The sequence below is a fragment of the Abrus precatorius genome, unplaced genomic scaffold (assembly GCF_003935025.1).
Source record: "Abrus precatorius isolate BTA unplaced genomic scaffold, Abrus_2018 Scaffold2, whole genome shotgun sequence".
NCBI lineage: Eukaryota > Viridiplantae > Streptophyta > Magnoliopsida > Fabales > Fabaceae > Abrus > Abrus precatorius.
This window is the reverse complement of record NW_020874362.1, coordinates 37,656,700-37,675,837: the sequence shown is the minus strand read 5'-3', so window position 1 is coordinate 37,675,837 and position 19,138 is coordinate 37,656,700. Positions and strand designations below refer to the sequence as shown.

The following is a 19,138-nucleotide window of genomic DNA, read 5'->3' as shown; positions in this document are numbered from 1 at the left end:
TACAGATTGCTCACTACTGTAAGCAAAGCCATGAAAGATTGCAGCCTGCAATATTAATCTAGTGAGGAAATTATATGCAGCTAAAGTTGATCGACTTGGACTTTTTCTTTAATTTGTTGATAAACCCGCGGTTTAATGTAGAATTATTAGAAACGTTATTAGAATTGGCAATTTTTTAGTTCCTCTTAATTTGGTGGCCGTAACAAGCAGGTTATTATGCAACTCGGGATTTTCTTTGGCCATTCGTTAATTATGGTGAACAAATATCATTGGAGAATTATTGACGAACATATTATTTAGTTCAACCACTGACATAGTGACATGTTTCTACTTTATTTAGCTGTAGGTGCTTGGGGAATCATGAAACCTGCTCCTTGCATGCACCTTCACGCATGTCTTACATGATAAACAAGCATGCATGTCGTGCTATATAATTGAATTCATGTCATATTTTTCCGCTGATCGTGTCACTTTGAGACGTTAATTAAGCCTAATTAATTGAAAAAATAAGTGTATATATATAGCTTGATCGTTCGCTTTTAAGCAATAATTCTATTGCACTTAAAATCTTTCTTCATATGCATATATCACACATGTAAACTAGTAGAGTAGTATTGCAATGTGCAATTGGCAAATACCAAATAGCATCAGAGGTTGACTTCTACATGTCAATAATCGAAAATACGTTTATTATTATTCCTTTACTGTGTGAAAATAGGTGATGCAGTTAGTTCTTGGCTACTTGCTCAGTTGTTGTTTAATTAGTAGTTGACCTTAAATTTTTGCATTGAACGTTTTTCAAACTTCAATCTCAAACAAAAGGGGGGAAAGTACAAGCGTTACATACGTGTATATCTCACTATATCAGTATCGCCATCAGTGATCAGGATCCTTATTTTAAGCTGTGACACACAGATCAGACAAATCAAGTCAAACATATAAAACATCTCAAGTAACTTCGTGGCTACTTCCTTGTTCTTTTAAAATTCTATTCAAATATTTCTTCTAAAAAGTGCCACAACACATTAAAGACTAAGTCACCGACTTGTCTCGCAAGCATCATGGACCGACCCAACTACAAAGGACCCATGAGAGAAAAGAAGAAAAGGGAAGAATTGGAGTTCACTGACTAGCTAGGACAAATTTTTTGGTCTAGAGAATTGTCTTAAAGTGTAAAGAAAGATTATGCATTGATATAAATGAACAAAAATATCACATAATATGAGTGCAAAACTTTAGACCACATTGAAACTCAATTCCACAAACACACGTCAGTATTGCGATGAACACAATCTATCACCCTTAAATTATTATTTAGGTTGAGGTCTGGTAATTAAGCTAGTGTTTTATTGTTTGACGGCTTCAAAATATACACTAAGCTAGGTTGTGAGGATGGTCAAAAACATTAATGCTGATCCACAAGTGGTAAAAAACCAGACATAAAACGAATTGCTTGGTCAAAAAAAGAGAGATAGAGATTACAGTGACGTTGTTACTAGTCATAGTTTTTATACTTTTTTGTACGTCTGTTGACAATTGACCCAAAAGTTCTTCACAAGCTGTCTGCACGATTGGAGTATGGATCGGTTTTCAAATTTTGATTCACTTGTCTCCAATGCTACGAAAATCAACGCTTAAAAATTAAAATTGATGGTGCCTATGGTGACTTAAAAATTAAGAGAATGTTATATGCCTATGGTGCCTATAGGTCTAGTTGGACCAAATTTATTATCAAATTTTTATAAAAGCAGAAAGTAAAAACACAATAAAAATAATTTTTTAAAAATTAAGATTAATTTATACAACTCACTTTTTTTAGTCTTTTTTATTTAATTTTTCCAAAAATTAATATGGAATCACTGTGCATGGAAATATGAAAGTCACAGCCATATCGTGTATATATCGAGACACGTTTAGTGAGCGCATTAAAAAAATTAATCTTGATAATATAATTATATAGAAAAAATTAAAATTATTTTAATTATACCATTCATTTTAACCACAGATATTGCAATCCTCTTAATAGTTTTGCTACGACCTTTTTCCATTCAAAACCATGACAGCCCCAAATTCTCTGAACAAGTTTGGTTTATTATCGCCTTTACCCATAGCACGTTAGCATTTTGTATCATCTCACAATTGGCTTAATTAAGAACTTTAAAAATTAGTTATTATAAATTATGTTTATTGATAATTTAATTATAGTAATTATTTTTAGGGACGATAGTGTTGAACACGAGAAACCTGTGCACGCGCCGACGCGACAACACTGAACCGTATGGGTTGCAGTAGCGAATAGACTTTTGAACCTCCGTTACCGTCACTCCTAGCTGTTCTTTCTGTCCTTTCTCTACACTACATTCCTAATTTTTAAAATAATTAGCAATTTTAATATATATTTTTCTAATTTTCTCATTAGCTTTATTTTAATATATTCTAATAATGTTTATTATAATAAAACGAATGTTATTCTCTTTATTTTTTATTTTAAAATATCCTTGTAATGCACATCAAACTTGTTAATTTTAAAAAAACTTAGTTAACTTAATCTACTTAACATGTGATTAATAGAATTTAATATCTAAAAACATTAAGTATAATAAATTAGATCGGCCTTACTCTTAAGTAAACGAGTTCCTTCTTATTTATGTCATTGAGATTTAAATTTTAAATATTAATAAAAATAATTTAATACGAAACGAAAGATAAATTTTGACTATATAATTATATATATAAAAATCAAAATTTATTTATTACATATATAATTATTTTAAAATATTATATGACTTAATATTTTAAACATTAATGGTTATATTCAATGATTAAAAGTTAATTTTTTCACAATTACGGTAAAAAAAAATTCCATCTGATACATAACTATAAATATATTAGATAGGATCAAATATCACATATTTAGCAAAATAACATATTTATCAACCTCTTATCAATAATAAATTTTATAAATTTAATTGCTTTTTTAAACTTCTAAAAATGTATATAATTTTATAAGATTATACACAAATAAACACGTATTTGATATTTATTTAAAATATAAAAATAATTATTGTTTGATTACGGATCTATGAATATTTTTAAATTTTATAAAATTTAATATATATATATATATATATATATACGGTTATTATAATAATATCACTTAAACTAATAATTAATTTGATAAAAAAATTGATTAATTATTAAAAATGAATATCTGATATTATTTTTACGAAGATTATATTTAAAGTTATCATTTTAAATACGTTAATGCGCTTCCCAATTCATATATTCATTTAAACGCAAATACTATTTCATTCTAATTTGACGTAATTTAATTTGTAGTTTACACAAATTATTTGAGGGGGCATTTGGTGCTCTTTTTTTAATTGTATTTTTTACACCGTGTACTTACTTCTCGTAAACAATACTATATTAACATGATATATTTTATATAATTCAACTACACTAGTTATTTTAATTTTTATAAATATATAAGCATGGTTAATTTTCCTTTTAGATTTCTATTTTTTCAAAATATTGACCTCAATAGTTTTTAAAACCCATAAAATAATTTGTCACGACTTATCTATGTATCTAATTATGTTAATAGATTAGTAATTATTTGAAGATAACATATAATGTGACATATTAGTAACATGATATTTTTTTAATTTATAAAAATTAGATTCAATCCTGTTTTTTTAAATAAATAAAAAAACCTAACTCAATCACACTTGGCAAGTATTGGGATTTAGTCCTCCAAATCAAATCTGAATTGTTTGACGCAACAAACAATCGCACCAAGTCATTATAGCACGACAACTTACCATGTCAAGTGTCATGACTTAGTTAATTAGACTGATCGATGTGGTCGTTTATTGCTTAAATGAAGGGGTTGGGAAGAAATTAGATATAAGAAGTGATGAACAGAGAAACAGAGGTAGATAAGGGTTGGTGCAGTGCACATACCCTGGTGTTATTTATTCATTACATAGATAAAAGAAATAGAAAGTGTGTAGTTGGCGGTAGAAGAGAAAGCTAAGGCAGTAGTAGCAGTAGTATAATGGAATCAAAAGGAAAATCCAGCAAACGTCAACACATGAATTAATTAATGGGGTGGCTAGAGTTTGACTTTTGCCTATGTTATGGTTTTTGGAATTTGGGCAAGTTTGCCACTGTCACTAACAAAACTCTACTACAAAGTGTTTGAGTCGGTGTTTTGGTTTGCGCGTTGTGTTTTTTTCCTTTCTTTTTCAGTTTCATTTCAGTGTTCCCATTAGGTCTCAGGCTCTGCCTAGTGACCACTGTATTATCTAAACCAAAACATAGGAAGAAAAATACACGACACTTTACAGACCAGCTGGCATTATTTAATTCACAAGCATGCACCCCAACTACGTTCCTGTTTACTGCTGCTAAATCTTATCCCCTCTGCTACGTCATTCTTATATATGTTCCCATTCCTTACCTCACTCCTATGCCAATATACTTATTTTTTGTGTCATAACTATTCTGCTCTAACCACTGTTTCAAATCTAAGAAATTCACTGTTTTTTGTTTATCTTTTTTATTTACTTTTAATTTTTAAATATATGATAAGATTTTGTAGCCTTATTCTTTGAAACCGTGTAAAGCTCTCAAAAGTTTGTATATTCTGTTTCCTTTGTACCTTTTATGATTCATAAATGATACTATGAAATAGGGGAAAATTGACTATGCTGCCTATCAAATTTGTTAAGATCCAAAGAGCCAACCAGTCTACCCCTGCACACTGCACACGCACATGCTGCTTCATAAATGATACTAAGAAATATATGTGATTGAATGTTCCTTCTTTTGTGATGAGATCCAAACTTAAGTTATTTGATTTTTTAATGCTGTGAGATATATTTGAATGTTTACTCAAGTGGTGTATATTAATTCTGTACTCGAGCATTAATTGTTCACTAAAAAGTGCTTGTATAATTGAAGTTGCATGTTATGCTTGTTATGGTAAGAATTTGTTGGACTAGCGTTGAAATTATTTCTTTCGAATATGTTTAATTAAGTCACGCAAACATAACAATTAAAATTAAAATAATTAATTACTCTGTATGCTCCAATTAAGTGTAAACTGAATATAATTTTAAATTTTAATCATATATTCGCATAACCATCATGTATACAATTGATTCGATAAATTAATATATGTTAAATTTATAAGTTGTTTTAGAGTTGTCGTGTAAATTTAAAATATAGTTAATTGTCATTTTTTTGGACGGAATTTATAATTTTTATCAAATGATTAACAATAAAATTTTTTAGGAAACGGGTAACATTATTGCACTGTTTAAGGAAAAAATAAAAATAGTAGTCGAGTGAAAGAAAATTTGAGTGGAGAAAAATACGAAATAAATTTTTTCATATTTCTCATTTAATTAAAAAAAAGAAGAAAAAAAAGAAAAACATGAAGAGATTTACATAATTTTTTCTCTTTCCATGAAAAAAAACTATTGAAGATGATTAATTTACATATTTACATACTTCCTTATCATTGTGAAAAATTAAAATAAATAAATTTAATTTAATTTGTTTTGAACTAAATAATTAACAAAAGAAAATGCTAGTGGTAACAATTAGGGACAGCAGGAACTGGCGAAGAGATTTGGCGGTCTGGGGGAACTGTATGGTGCTACAAGTAATGGTAAGCAGCGTGTCGTGGCCCACTCTGAAATTGACACGTGCACATGAATGTACTCCTCCGGTACGCGATCCATGCAGATCTGAAATGTGACAGTTGGAAGTGACAATGTTTTGTCCATCTATTATCACTTGTTTACTATTTCTTATAAATTCGTATCCATTAAATAATACTTGTATTTTAATTTATTATTTTCGTCATTTTGAAAAACCAATTTCTTAAACCATTCAACGTTTTCAAGAACACAGAAATGGCTTATTAGCGTAGCCTTCTTCTCGAGTTTGACTAACGGGTGTTCATTCAGGGTACATATTTAAGCATGATCTGAACTCAATATTCAGAGGAGACAGATGCCCAGTTTTCCTTCATTTTATTCAATTCATCTTTTTAACTACGGATCATGACGCGGTGAATATTGTTGATTACTTTCATATTAAAAAAAGAATCATGAAGGTGATGCACATAATCTCTTAATGAAATGATAGATCCTGTGGCTTGTAATTTTATCATCATATAGCCTTCTTGAATCTGAAATGTGGAGATCCACACTTGTAATTTTTTTTAAAAATGGAGAAAGAATCAAAAGAATAAATCAAATGACCGAAAGATGAAACACAAACACGTAGATTCCTAACAAATGTTTCCTTAATTACCACCTAAAGCAGTCTTTTTCAATTTTCATAATAAAAACAAGAAGAGAGGTGAGTTTGTTTAATTTATATATATATTATCTTCTCACCAACTTATGCATATGCTGTATACCACTTTCCGACACCGTACGCTTGCATCCCCAATTATTATAATGCATGTGTCTGATTTTTCCTATCGCGTGTTAATAAATTTTGGCAGCAAATTCATGGAGTGTCTGATTTTATTTATTTTTAAAAATATATTATGTTTTTTAATTTTTTGGATCAAGTTTAAAAAGCAACGACTTCTTATCATTAATTCGTAAATAAATGAATAAATTTTACTAGTTTAACTTGTTCAACAATTGCTTTGAATTTTATCGAATTTCAATTCAAACTTCTTTTATGTGCATTGCGACATTGTTCACCATATACCTATTAGTTTATTGTTTTATTTTATCAGCAAATGGTTTGATTCAGTATAAAGTATACCATATGAAGTTTTAAGGGCTATACGTGACACAATCTTAACAGGCAAATAATCAAAATAATCAGAGTCAAACGGTGACATGTTGGATTAATTACTGTATACACTAACATATATACAACTTGATTATAAAAATAATAATAATTAAAAAATTAATCCATATAGTTTAAGCTGTTTTTCGATTTTCCTTTACAGATAATAAATGCTGTGCATTTAAAGAGCCAACATAGGTTTGATCACTTTTGACAATTTTTGGACTGTTAGCAAAATGCTTTTTGTTGTTATTAGCCAATGATACAAGTTCAAGGTTTTAGAACCCGTGGGACATTCTGAGAACATAACAAGGAAGTTTCCAACTTTTTAGCTTTCATATACCCAAAATATTTTCGAACTGATGACTTTGTATGCAGAATAAACTAACAATCTTTTAGAAGGTAAAGTATGCAATGAATATATTAAAAAATTGTAACATTTTCGTCAGCAATTAGCTCCTACCAAATCAAGCACAGGCAGAAAGTTCATGCCATTCATTCAAATAGATATACTTTAATCTATAAGTTACGTTTGGAATAATTGCAAAGCTTAGTGGTTAATTAAGCACTTGAAACGACCATATCCTTTTGACGGAAGTACGACTTATTTATTTTTAAGTTATGAATTTAATTATCGTATTTTTCAAAAAATAAAATATGGGTGTGTGTTTCAATAATATTTAACTTTTCAAAAATACTTTTATTTATTTTAAACCAAATAGACGTGTAAGAGAATTATCCAAGATGACCAGTGAGGAATTGATGGTTGATTTTGACAAAAGTCAATCTCGTTCTCACTTGGAATGGATTGCATTTTACTTCAAGACTTTGTCGTGAAAATGACCCCTCGCGTGCGAGAGAGGATTTTTCCTAGAAAATTATGCACAATTCCAATCACAGTTATATGAGAGAATGAAAATGGCAGCAAGTCAAATCATAAATGTTTTCGTATGTATACCGAAACTCGTAAAACGACCAAAAAAGAAATAGACAACGGATTATCATATAGTACTAACTAACACATCAATAATCAATAAACATACGTGTGTTAAACTAATCAAAATGCTGAACCGCACTTCAATTCACAATTTGCAACTACAAATAAATGAATTGGTGTTCATTTCTTTTAAACCATTCTGAATTTTTCATTTTTGGTTTTATCTTTAAGAGCTTTATTAGTTCTTGTGTATTATATTTGTTTTCTTATAATATAATGGTTTTTATTTCTTACCATAGAAATGAAATTTATAATACTAGCAAGAAAAGAAAATGAAAGTTATATTTCTGGTAATGGGTCTGCTGGTAAAGAAATCATAGTCTTTCTAAAAATATATGAAAAAAAAAGAATTTCCAAAAATAGAAGAAAAAGAAAAAGAAAATAAAAGGAATTTGAGTCTACTTGTTCCGACTCCACGTGGTTGGAAAGTCTCTCTCTTTCTACTTCCCACCTCCCTCTTTCTCTCTCTTCACCTGCATCTTATTCTTTTCCTAACATATGTATATATATATATATATATGTAAAATGTTCATAGCAAAGGATCCCATTACCATTGTTAACAAGTACAGGCTAGCTAGATAGTTCAATTTTGCTGCACAACCATTTCGAAGACTCATATCAATTGACATCACACCTTCATCCCTCAGTAGTATTCCATTTTGATTCTCTCACCCCATCAGCACCCACTACAGATTCTTTTCTCCTTCCTCGTTTTCGAATCTAGAGGTACTCCACTGCTCCTCAATTCTGTTGGTCATCATTTTCACTTTTATTTTCAAAAACCTGTTTTGATGGTTGTTTCCTTTTCTTTTTTGGAAGAAATGATATCCATTTCTTCATATTGCATACTGTGCTGAATGTTTATTTGAATGCTCTATTCAGATAAACTACTGGGTACCCAATCTAACTACCCATGAAGAAAATGGAACATGACTTTTTATTCTTTAATATTGGTGTTTTGGTGAATTTTTTTTTTTTTTTTGTATGATCCTTACTATATGTGATGTTTGATTTGTTTTGTTGGAATCTGTATAAGAGAATGAAACGGGGTTCCCTTGGTACTGTTTTTCAGGTTCTCCTTCCCCTGGATATGAGATTGTTTTCTGGATTTTTTTTCCTTCTTTGGCTAAAAATGGAAGCTTTTGCTAATGGGTTTTGCGGATCCGTGGTCATTTCTGACGGTTTTGCAGCAGCATAAACTTTGAGTTCTTGTTCATCAGTTAGATGAGGATGAGAATTGCTTCTGTGTTTTACTTCATAATAATGACAAATAGAATAATGCATTTTGGAAAATTGGTCCTATGAATATTCTTTTTCTATTTTTTAAATTCCGAGATTACTTCATTCAATTGTTTTGATGGATTAGTGTGGCTGTGATGTGAGTATGTTCTGAGTTCTCCTGGTTGTGGAGTACTTGTATTTCACATGACTGTTCATTGCATTGATAATTTATTATACTCCTTCCCTCCAATTTGACACATGAAAAATGCTCATCTTTGTACCTTAATGTTGACTTTGCAATTTCCAGGACCACGGATTGCACAAGTTTCTGCAGATTGGTTTTGTTGTCATATGGGGATTTCCTTTTCATGTCCATTTGCCAAGTACAGTGATGTGGAAGATGGCTTAGACTCTGTGGTTGTAAAATCCATCAACTTTGGCAGTGATGAAGTCAGAACTCCAGTGCGATCGGTTAGTTTTAAAAATCAAGATTTAGAACCCACTATCCTTAAATCTCTAGGCTCTGGAAAAATGACAATAGAGGCATCTGTGAGCTTCAAAAGAAAAGATGTGGGTAACATTATCTCAACCAACACGCTCTCATTTGACAAAGAGGAAGACATGTCTATCTCAAGGACTTGCAAAAAGAGCAAAGAAATGGATGATCTGTCTTTTAAGTCGGAGTGTCAAGTGGAAACCATTCAATCGGCACTTTTGAATCCAAACAGTCCCAAACACATTGCTGCACTTAAATTGCAGAAAGTGTACAAGAGTTTTCGCACAAGAAGAAAGCTAGCAGATTGTGCAATTCTTGTTGAACAGAGCTGGTAGTTATTTATTAGCCTGAGAACCTCTTTCCTTTTTTACAAAACTTCATCTGTTTCTAACATGGTTTTTATCTTTTATTTTATCAATAGGTGGAAGCTCTTAGATTTTGCTGAACTCAAACGTAGCTCTATATCATTCTTTGAGATTGAGAAACATGAAACTGCTGTTTCTCGTTGGTCTAGAGCTAGAACTAGAGCTGCCAAGGTACTTTTAACATTATTCTGCTTTGGATGTTTTATTTAATTATTTCTTTATTTTTTTCTTTGGAAGAGTAGTTGTGAATCAAACTTCTCCTTGTTATTGCAGGTTGGAAAAGGTTTATCAAAAGATGATAAAGCTCAAAAGCTTGCTTTGCAGCACTGGCTTGAAGCGGTTAGTTAAACTCGATAGCACTAGTTCTTCATATTCTTGTAAATTTTTCTGTTGGTCATTCATCAATTGTTACATACTGATATGCTTTTACTGTGTAATAGATTGACCCTCGCCATCGCTATGGACATAATCTACACTTTTATTATGACAAATGGCTTCAGTGTCAGAGCAGAGAGCCCTTCTTCTACTGGTAATATTCTTTATAAAACATATTTGCGGGTTACAACTTAGGCCACTGTTGTATATAGATCTGACATCACCAAAGATTGAAATTAAAGCTTCATTGAAATTGCAGGCTAGATATAGGAGAAGGAAAGGAAGTAAATCTTGAGAAGTGCTCTCGTTCTAAACTTCAACAGCAGTGTATTAAATATCTGGGTCCGGTAAGGTTTCTTCTATTTATGTGAACATTTTGTTAGACAAATTTACTTGAGCTTCTTTGATTTAAATTTTTATTAAATACTGTCATTCTTCTTTCTTCCAGATGGAAAGGTTGGCTTATGAAGTTGTTGTGGAGGGTGGGAAGTTCTTCTACAAGCAGTCAGGAGAACTCCTCCACACAACAGAAGAAGATGCACATGCCAAGTGGATTTTTGTCCTTAGCACATCTAAGTCATTGTATGTTGGCAAGAAGACAAAAGGTTCATTTCAGCACTCTAGCTTCTTGGCTGGAGGAGCTACATCTTCTGCTGGGAGATTAGTGGTTGAACATGGTGTCTTGAAGGTATAAATCTGGTAGAAGGCTTGTAAATTTATATCTTTTACTGGATTATTATTACCTTAGGTGGCTATTTTTTTTCCTACTTTCTTAATGTGCCTATTTAATAATGATTTTGTGTTTCTTTTCAACAGGCTGTTTGGCCTCACAGTGGTCATTATCGTCCGACAGAAGAAAATTTTAAGGAATTTATTTCCTTCCTTCAGGAGAACAAAGTGAGCCTTTCCGATGTCAAGGTATAGAAACTTAAAACCAAGTCTTTCCATTATTTTGTAATGGTTTAGATCTGCAATTACGAGATGTGAAAGAATATATTCTGAGAAAATTAATTTTGGTATAAGCAGATGGCTCCAGTTGATGAGGTTGATGAATTACGTTCATTGAGAAGCAGTGGTCATCTTAGAAGCCACTCATCTGAAGAGGACTTCAGTGAGAACATAAATGGCCTGGAGACTGATGAAACCATTGTCCAAGACTCAGTTGTAGAGAAGGCCAATTTGATAGAAACAGATAGAGCTTCTGCATTTATGGCACCTAAAACAAGGCAATTCCAGATGCATGGAAGAGAACTGAGCAAACTTGAAATACCAAAAAGGGGTCAAGTGTTTGAAGCACTAGAAAATGAAAAAGGAGGTGGTGTGCAAAGTTGTGTGAGTCTCCAAATGGAATCTCATACAGGTGGTCAAGAAACTTTTGTATCAGAGCAAGATCACACAACTTCAAAGAAAGACTTATCTGATGATAATGATGTAGGAACCATTCCACAAGAGTCAATATTTAAAAGAATAAACTCACATAAAGAAATGAAATCATATCAACTGGGGAAGCAGTTGTCTTGCAAATGGACAACTGGAGCGGGACCACGCATTGGCTGTGTTAGGGACTACCCTTGTGAGCTTCAGTTTCGAGCTTTGGAGCAAGTTAATCTCTCTCCAAGAAGCAGATCCCGCTCTAAATCATCCTTTGCTCCAAGAACCACCACTTCCTTAAGCACTAGTCTTTCAACTGGAGCAAGCTTATATGGGGACACAACAACTGAGCCACAACTTGAAAATAAAAACACGCCTCAAAGTCAAAGAGGTGAGTCCAATGCAAGCTCACAATTCTCCCCATTGATCAGAGGAACATCAGTGATACCAGTTATTCATATGTCATGAGTGAATAGGATTCCACATTGATTTATTCTTTTGTGTGAATAGGTAACAAAAATATGAATTTTTATTATTCTTTTCATTAATTAAATTATCATAGGCATTCTTTTTTCACTCATGTATATTAGTATTATTATAGAGTCAAAATTGTAACATTATTTTAGGATCTATATGTTCTCCCAATACATAGAAAACATGTGATCTTCCACCATGGAACAGATATACCGAACTTTAAAGGAACTGCAGATTCCTTTATTCATATATATATTGAAGCTTTACACTTTAAAGCGATCGTGATTATGCAACTTTATGTGTATGTTTGTAAACACATTGAAAAACTTGTAAACTTGAATTGAATGTAGAAGATCCATGACTATTTAAACGTAAATAAAAACATTGTAATGCTTTCAGTGGCTTGAGGGACATGTCAGGACTCCCAACTATCTAATTGAAGCAAAAGGTCTCTCTAAAGCGCTAAATTATACTCATTAATCTTCGAATTTTTTCCTAGCAATTTATTTAATAAAACTCCTAAACCCTTCAGATGATAATTTTACGTAGGTTTTTTGTTTTTTTTTAGAGAGAAAACAAATAACGCAGTATTAAAAAATCGCGTTACGTCCATAACGTGCATGACGCTATCCATCAGTACGTGGAAAAAATGATTATATTGATTATTCATAGTTCTCCACACAATACCTCTCAAAAGAGAAAATAGTGACGAGGCATATTCATAATCTTACACGGAGAAAAAAAATAAGGTAAAAATATTGTATAAATATATCAAAATCAAAACTCCCTACAAAAAGATATGTCTATGAAATTGATTGGCTTTCAAAGTGAAGAATTCATTTTAAATAATTGTTAACGAAAATACTTTTGAAAAAATATTAACTATTATTTTTTCTACACTGCATATACAAAAATATTATTTTAGAAAAAAAAAACAAAATTATTGTTTTTTATTAATAACTAAGATTTCTCTCTCTCTCTCTCTCTCTCTCTCTCTCTAAATGATAAATTGTTTTTTTTAAATGAGTCAAATCTTATTGAAACAAAAGCCTCAAACATCATATAAATTCATAAATCATAAATGAAAAAGAGTTAAAATGTGGATGAAATGAAATGATGGTTAAGAAAATCTCATCCATTTAATTAAAATCTATAGGACTTAAATAGGTATCATTACCTTCAATAAACTAAAACAATTCAAACTAAACATGTACTGAAATTAGTTAAGTAAGATGAATAAATCAATCAAAAATATAAATAATTTTTAGGATAATAGTCATGCTTTTGTTGAAAGTTTAATTGAACAAAAAATCTCAATCATTCCATAAAAAAAATAACATTATTAACCTATATATACCTATGTAGTGTAGAAAACAAAAAATAATAGGCAATTGCATTAAGTAGAGAGAGAAACAGAGAAGCTTTTCTTTTTTGGGTGAACAAATAGAGATACTTAGCCAGGGCCCAAGTTATTTCACCTGAAATATTGCAGCATTTTTTAGGTCCAGAAAGCCCCATTAATTGAGAGGCCCAGCGATGAATCAAGCCCATGAACTGAAAAAGAAAAAAATAAAAAAACATATGAAAGGAAGATGCTTAGATGCCATACAATCCTGGAAATTTGTACAAAAAAATCGGGGAAATTGCAACGAGTAAATCGTATGACAAGAAAGAAAAACTATTATCATCTAAAAATATTAAATTCGTATTAAAAATAAGTATATATTATATTTAAATCATAAATTTTTTAATATATATATTTTTTATATCCAATAATTTATTGTTTTAAGTATAATATTTTTAACTAAAAATTATACTTTTTTCTTCACTAATACATTTGATGTACAATATGTAAATTTGTTAAAACGATAAAAGTAAAAAATACATAAACTTTATTTCTAAAATAAATTATAAATGATATTTTAAATTTTCATGTTAAACTATTGTTGAAATATTCATTTCAAGGTATTCAGTAATTATATATATAAGTTATGGTATATTTAATAAGACTCTTATATTGTGCTTTAATAAAAATATTTTTTGTATTAAATTTAAAATACATCATTTAATGTTTTATACTTTTAATTTAATTTTACTGTCTAACTCACAGGTAATATACTAGTTCTAAGTTAAAGGATAAGTTACATATATAAAAAACATGTAACTTTTTTAATATTATATGAATGTTGTAGAAAACAAAAAAGTATCTGTCTGAAAATTAAACAAAATCATATCATAACACCATTGAATTTTTCCCACAGACAAGCTTACCAAAAATGCAAAACTCATTGTATGATATTCTTATTATTAATATACGATCCAAGCTGTTGAATAAATATTTGTAACAAAAATTGGTTGTTGAAAAAAAAAGAGGAAAATGACTAGCAAAGATACAGAATATATACATAAAAGTATATTCACATTTTTTTTTACGTTATATTGATATAGAAAATATTACCAATAGACTTTTTTAAAATTTAAAAAGAAAAATTACGCATAAAAAGATATCACTTTGTAAAAATATGTAAATATAATATATTTTTAATTTATCAGTATATAATATTTTTTAAATTTTTTAAATTCAAAATATGACCATTTAATAAAATATTGAAAAAACTACGATTAATTATTATTTAATAAAAGACAATCTAGATTGATTATATATTTTAATTTATTGTTGATATATTATTAATATAAGAATCCTTTACATTGTGAATTAATTATTAATATAATAATTTATATTTAAGTGACGGTGGATCAATGTATGTAAATTAAATTATCATATAACATTAGTTTATTAATAAGTTATGTGATTTAGTTCGTTAAATATTTATGATACGATATTTACATCTCTTTAAAATAAGATAATGAGAAAAGGCCAAATTGAATAGTTATTTAGCAACGAAAGTGTGGATTAACTCGGTTAAAATCGAATCTATTGCTCTCTCTCTCTCTCTCTCTCTCTCTCTATATATATATATATATATATATATTCAGAATCGAACCCTTTTTAGTTTTGATTTTGATTGTGCTGCTCCTCGCCAATATTCATTAATTTCTTTACTCATTGCAATCTTCACACGCTACTTTTCAGGTAACCCTAACTCTGATTCTCTCTCTCGGGCATACACAATTATTATTATTATTATTTATATTTTTCTTTATTTCTTTGTCGCATGGTTCGATGTTTTCCGCTGAACAAATTGCTCTTCATCTGCAATTTTGACTGTTTTGTATTGTGATTTTTGTGATGTAACTGGCTCGTTAGTGATTAATTGCAACCAAGTATGCGATCACGGAACACATTTCGTAGCGTATTTTTAATTTTTTTAATTTATTTATTTTGGTTAATTCTGATTCTTCATAAGATGCAATGCATTGTTAAGGGTATGTTTGTTCTTTAGGCTGTTACTTACCCCTCTAAAGATTGTTTTCTGAGGAGTTAGAGATTGATTAGCAGAATCCAACTCTTGATCAGAAGATTAAAAAATCAATCAAATCCTATTACGTATTTAATTATACTAAATTCATCTTAGCTGATGACCTAAAATTACTCCGAAGTAGAAGGATGCGCCCAGTGATCATCAAGACTCCAAAAAAGGCTGTTTCACTGGAAAGTAACTTTATGTTGAAAGAATAAATTGTTTGGAGCACATGCACGTTAGGAGAAAGATCGGTCCAAGCCTAGCATTTATGGCGAATCATCTGTATTAATCCTCTTAAGCATGATTGTCTCCAAACAAAGACCTTAAATAGAGCTATCGATTTCTAACTGTATTTTTCGAGAGTGAACTTTCTGTTTTGTGTTTAGAAGATTAGTGTATGAAGTTAAAAGAGCGATTTCACGGGAAAGTCCTAGAGAGAAATTTATAGAATAAAAAATGAAGACTAAATGTGTTGTAATTCACTCATGTAATTAAAAGCCTAACATGGGGAGACAGCAATAAAATTCTGTTGTGGTGGACTTCATGTGTTACTGGGGGAGGTGAAGAAGAGAACCAAGAATATAGTCTCTATTTCTTCAAAGTGATGGATCTGTGAGGAAGATAAGTTATTGGTGCTTCCCTCTGCAACTTTTTTTCTTCATGAGAAATGACAAGATAAAAAATGATTATATATGTAAGAATATTAGAGTAACACTTAGCAGAAGAAATTACTTAAAATCATATAAGGTAGTTTAGTCACGTGCAAAGAAGACCTTTGGAGATACTCATGAGGAGAGTGGATAACATAATTTCTAGTATGATAAAAAGGGGTAGAGGGAGATCTAGAAGAACCTTAAAGGAAGTCATTAAAAGATATCTATTGATTAGTAATATTTATAAAAATTTGATTTTTAACCAAACTCAATGGCTCATTTGATTTATGTAACCAATCTCATCTTATGGGATAAAGTTTTATTTTGTTATTTTAAAATTTTCTGGAACTGGGTCGTGCATAACCTAACCCAATGGAGATGCTATTCTATAGATTCTTGTTCGATTCAAATGATACCCACTTTGATTTATGCACAAAACCGAGATGCAGGGAAATTCATATTGCCACAGGCAGACTCGCATCAAATTGGATGAATACTGTCAAGATTCATGCAATACTGCAATCATATTATGCCTATAAATTTTTAGTTGATGTACTATTTATTCGTGTTTATATGAAATATGTCAGAATTAGATCGGCATGTATAAGTTGTTAATGTCTAAAGTCACATTAGTATTGATAAGAAAAAAGAATAGCTTGAATTGATCCATGGGATTTACTGGAAACCTCAATTATGCATTATGTTCTAGTGCTTGCTATGCCTTCTGATTTCTTTGAAATGTATAAATATTTATGCATTTGATAGTTTGTTTTCACCAAGAAGTCCTATCAATCTCTGATTACCTTTGTGTTTTGCTTCTGAAGAGCCTATAAACCAAGTAACCCATTGGGATTAATTGTCAATGTTCTGAAATTTTAAGATGTTATGCTTGTTATTTATGTTGTTGTAGGCAGTAAGCATGGTATCCTCTTCTGGTGTTTTTGCATAATAAATTTTGATTACCAAGGGATGTTTTTCTTAATGAAACAGATAGCCAATGCTACTGTATATTATTGCATCTAATCAACTTCCTAGTTCCAATAAATTATGCTAGGTTAATGAATTGAAATCTTCAAAACCTTAATATTTGGGGAGAGATTTAATAATCAATTCCTTTTTTCTCGCAAACAAATTGTGTTGGGATAAAGAGTTAAGTATTCTAATGATATAAAGGGCGGATCTTATCAATATTTATTTTGACTTGTTACACTTTAATTGTTGAATTACAATTGGTATTTCGTCGATTGATTCATTTATTTTCTAGCAGCCACATCTAGAATTTAAAAAATGCCTAAAGTTAGAAGAGTGCAGTCCCCGTCTACTGATCGCAGTAGATCATATCCTTACCCCACCAACTCCAAAAATGTTGAGCTGCATAAACCTATGAATTTGTTGGGATCAGTTGATGAAATGAAAGAATGGGAAGAAGCTAGGTGTCCTATTTGCATGGAACCCCCTCATAATGGTGTTCTTCTGAAATGTTCTTCCCATGAGATGGGTTGCCGTCCTTACATGTGCAATACCAGTTACCGTCACTCCAACTGCCTTGACCAGTTTTGTAAGTCGTTTGCTTCTCATCTCTCATCAGCAATACTGGAAGAAATTCCGTTCACAAGCACAGCCTTGGGTAGCAGGGAATTTCAGTCTAACCCTGGGTACCCCTCTCAATGTGGGAGCCAGTTGCAACCAAAGCTCATCTGCCCTCTTTGCCGTGGAGAAATATATGGATATATGGTTTTTGAGCCTGCAAGAAGGTATATGAATTGTAAAGTAAGAAGTTGTTCTTCTGAGACGTGTGAATTTCAGGGAACATATCCAGAACTCAGGAAGCATGCTAGGTCTGAGCACCCTTCTGTTCGCCCATCAGAGGTGGATCCCTTAAGACAGTGTGATTGGTTAAGGATGGAACAAGAAAGGGACTTGGAAGATCTTTTTAGCTCTGTCCTTGCAGGTTCTGGTGCAGAACACAATAGAGACACCATTTTGACTGGGGGTCTTGCTGACTTGATGTCCTTGTTCTTGTATGAAATCTTTTCCTCTATTGAAGATGCTAACCGGATGACTAATTGGTTATCTAATTCAAGACATAGAGTGCCATTATATGACGCAAGGTCTGGAACAATGCACAGGATATCAAATGATACGCAGACAAATCAATCACCCCATCAATTTGAGAGAATTCATACAAGTAGATGGAGAACCAGTGTTTCATCATCTCATGATCTTGAATCAAATCGTACGGCTAGATGGAGAACAAATTTTTCATCTTTGAGTATGCCTCACGATATTCATCAGTATTATAGAGAGTTGAGCTCCGGGGTTAGAACACCTTCAATAAGGATGCCTCGGCCCTCACAAGGTCCCCAGAGCAACATTTCTTCATCCGGAAGGATTCTTGGTCATCAATTACGCTGGCGTGATCAAAGATGGTCTACACACAACAACCAACGATGAGTGGTAATAGATATAAACTAGTCTATCAAATAATTACAAATGTTTCTTCTGCTGTTTATGATGGAGATACTTTAACTATCATTTTACTTCGTTTTATTCGAGGATTTGGTTCAATGAAATTGTATTGTAACTGATAGTTGTTAGTCTCACAATTTGGTTTTACAGAGGATGGTGTTACATATGAGTTCATTAAGCCACTGATAGTTCATTCAACTCGAGATTTTTGTCTTTTTTGAGTTTCCCGAGTCTGTCTCTCTATTGTTTGCTATTCTGACTTTTGCATTGTGCGTTTTTAATTTTTAGTATAGGTTAGGTCACCCCCTCTGAGGGTTAATCCTGCAAGCCTGCAAAATAAACAAATAAAGGAAGTTTCAGATCAAGGTTAAGGAATTCTTTGGTTTGAGAAAATATTTTTTCACATTTTAAATATAAAATTATTGTTTTTTTTTAATGATTTTTATAAAAAATAAACGGTCCCTAAG

At 31.1% G+C, this 19,138-nt stretch overlaps 2 protein-coding genes across 2 annotated transcripts; both read left to right on the top strand.

Annotated features, from left to right (window-relative positions):
* Positions 1-8,420: 8,420 nt before the first annotated feature.
* LOC113857912 (IQ domain-containing protein IQM2) lies at positions 8,421-12,333 on the top strand. The gene is made up of 10 exons (XM_027490200.1): positions 8,421-8,548; positions 9,351-9,617; positions 9,657-9,870; positions 9,961-10,075; positions 10,178-10,243; positions 10,345-10,433; positions 10,539-10,626; positions 10,728-10,967; positions 11,096-11,197; positions 11,306-12,333. The coding sequence occupies exons 2-10, from the start codon at positions 9,395-9,397 to the stop codon at positions 12,116-12,118; spliced, it is 1,950 nt and encodes a 649-aa protein (XP_027346001.1). The 5' UTR covers positions 8,421-8,548; positions 9,351-9,394; the 3' UTR covers positions 12,119-12,333.
* Positions 12,334-15,068: 2,735 nt separating this feature from the next.
* LOC113857843 lies at positions 15,069-18,887 on the top strand. Its single transcript, XM_027490080.1, has 2 exons — positions 15,069-15,218; positions 17,470-18,887. The coding sequence occupies exon 2, from the start codon at positions 17,490-17,492 to the stop codon at positions 18,654-18,656; it is 1,167 nt and encodes a 388-aa protein (XP_027345881.1). The 5' UTR covers positions 15,069-15,218; positions 17,470-17,489; the 3' UTR covers positions 18,657-18,887.
* The last annotated feature ends 251 nt before the right edge of the window (positions 18,888-19,138 follow it).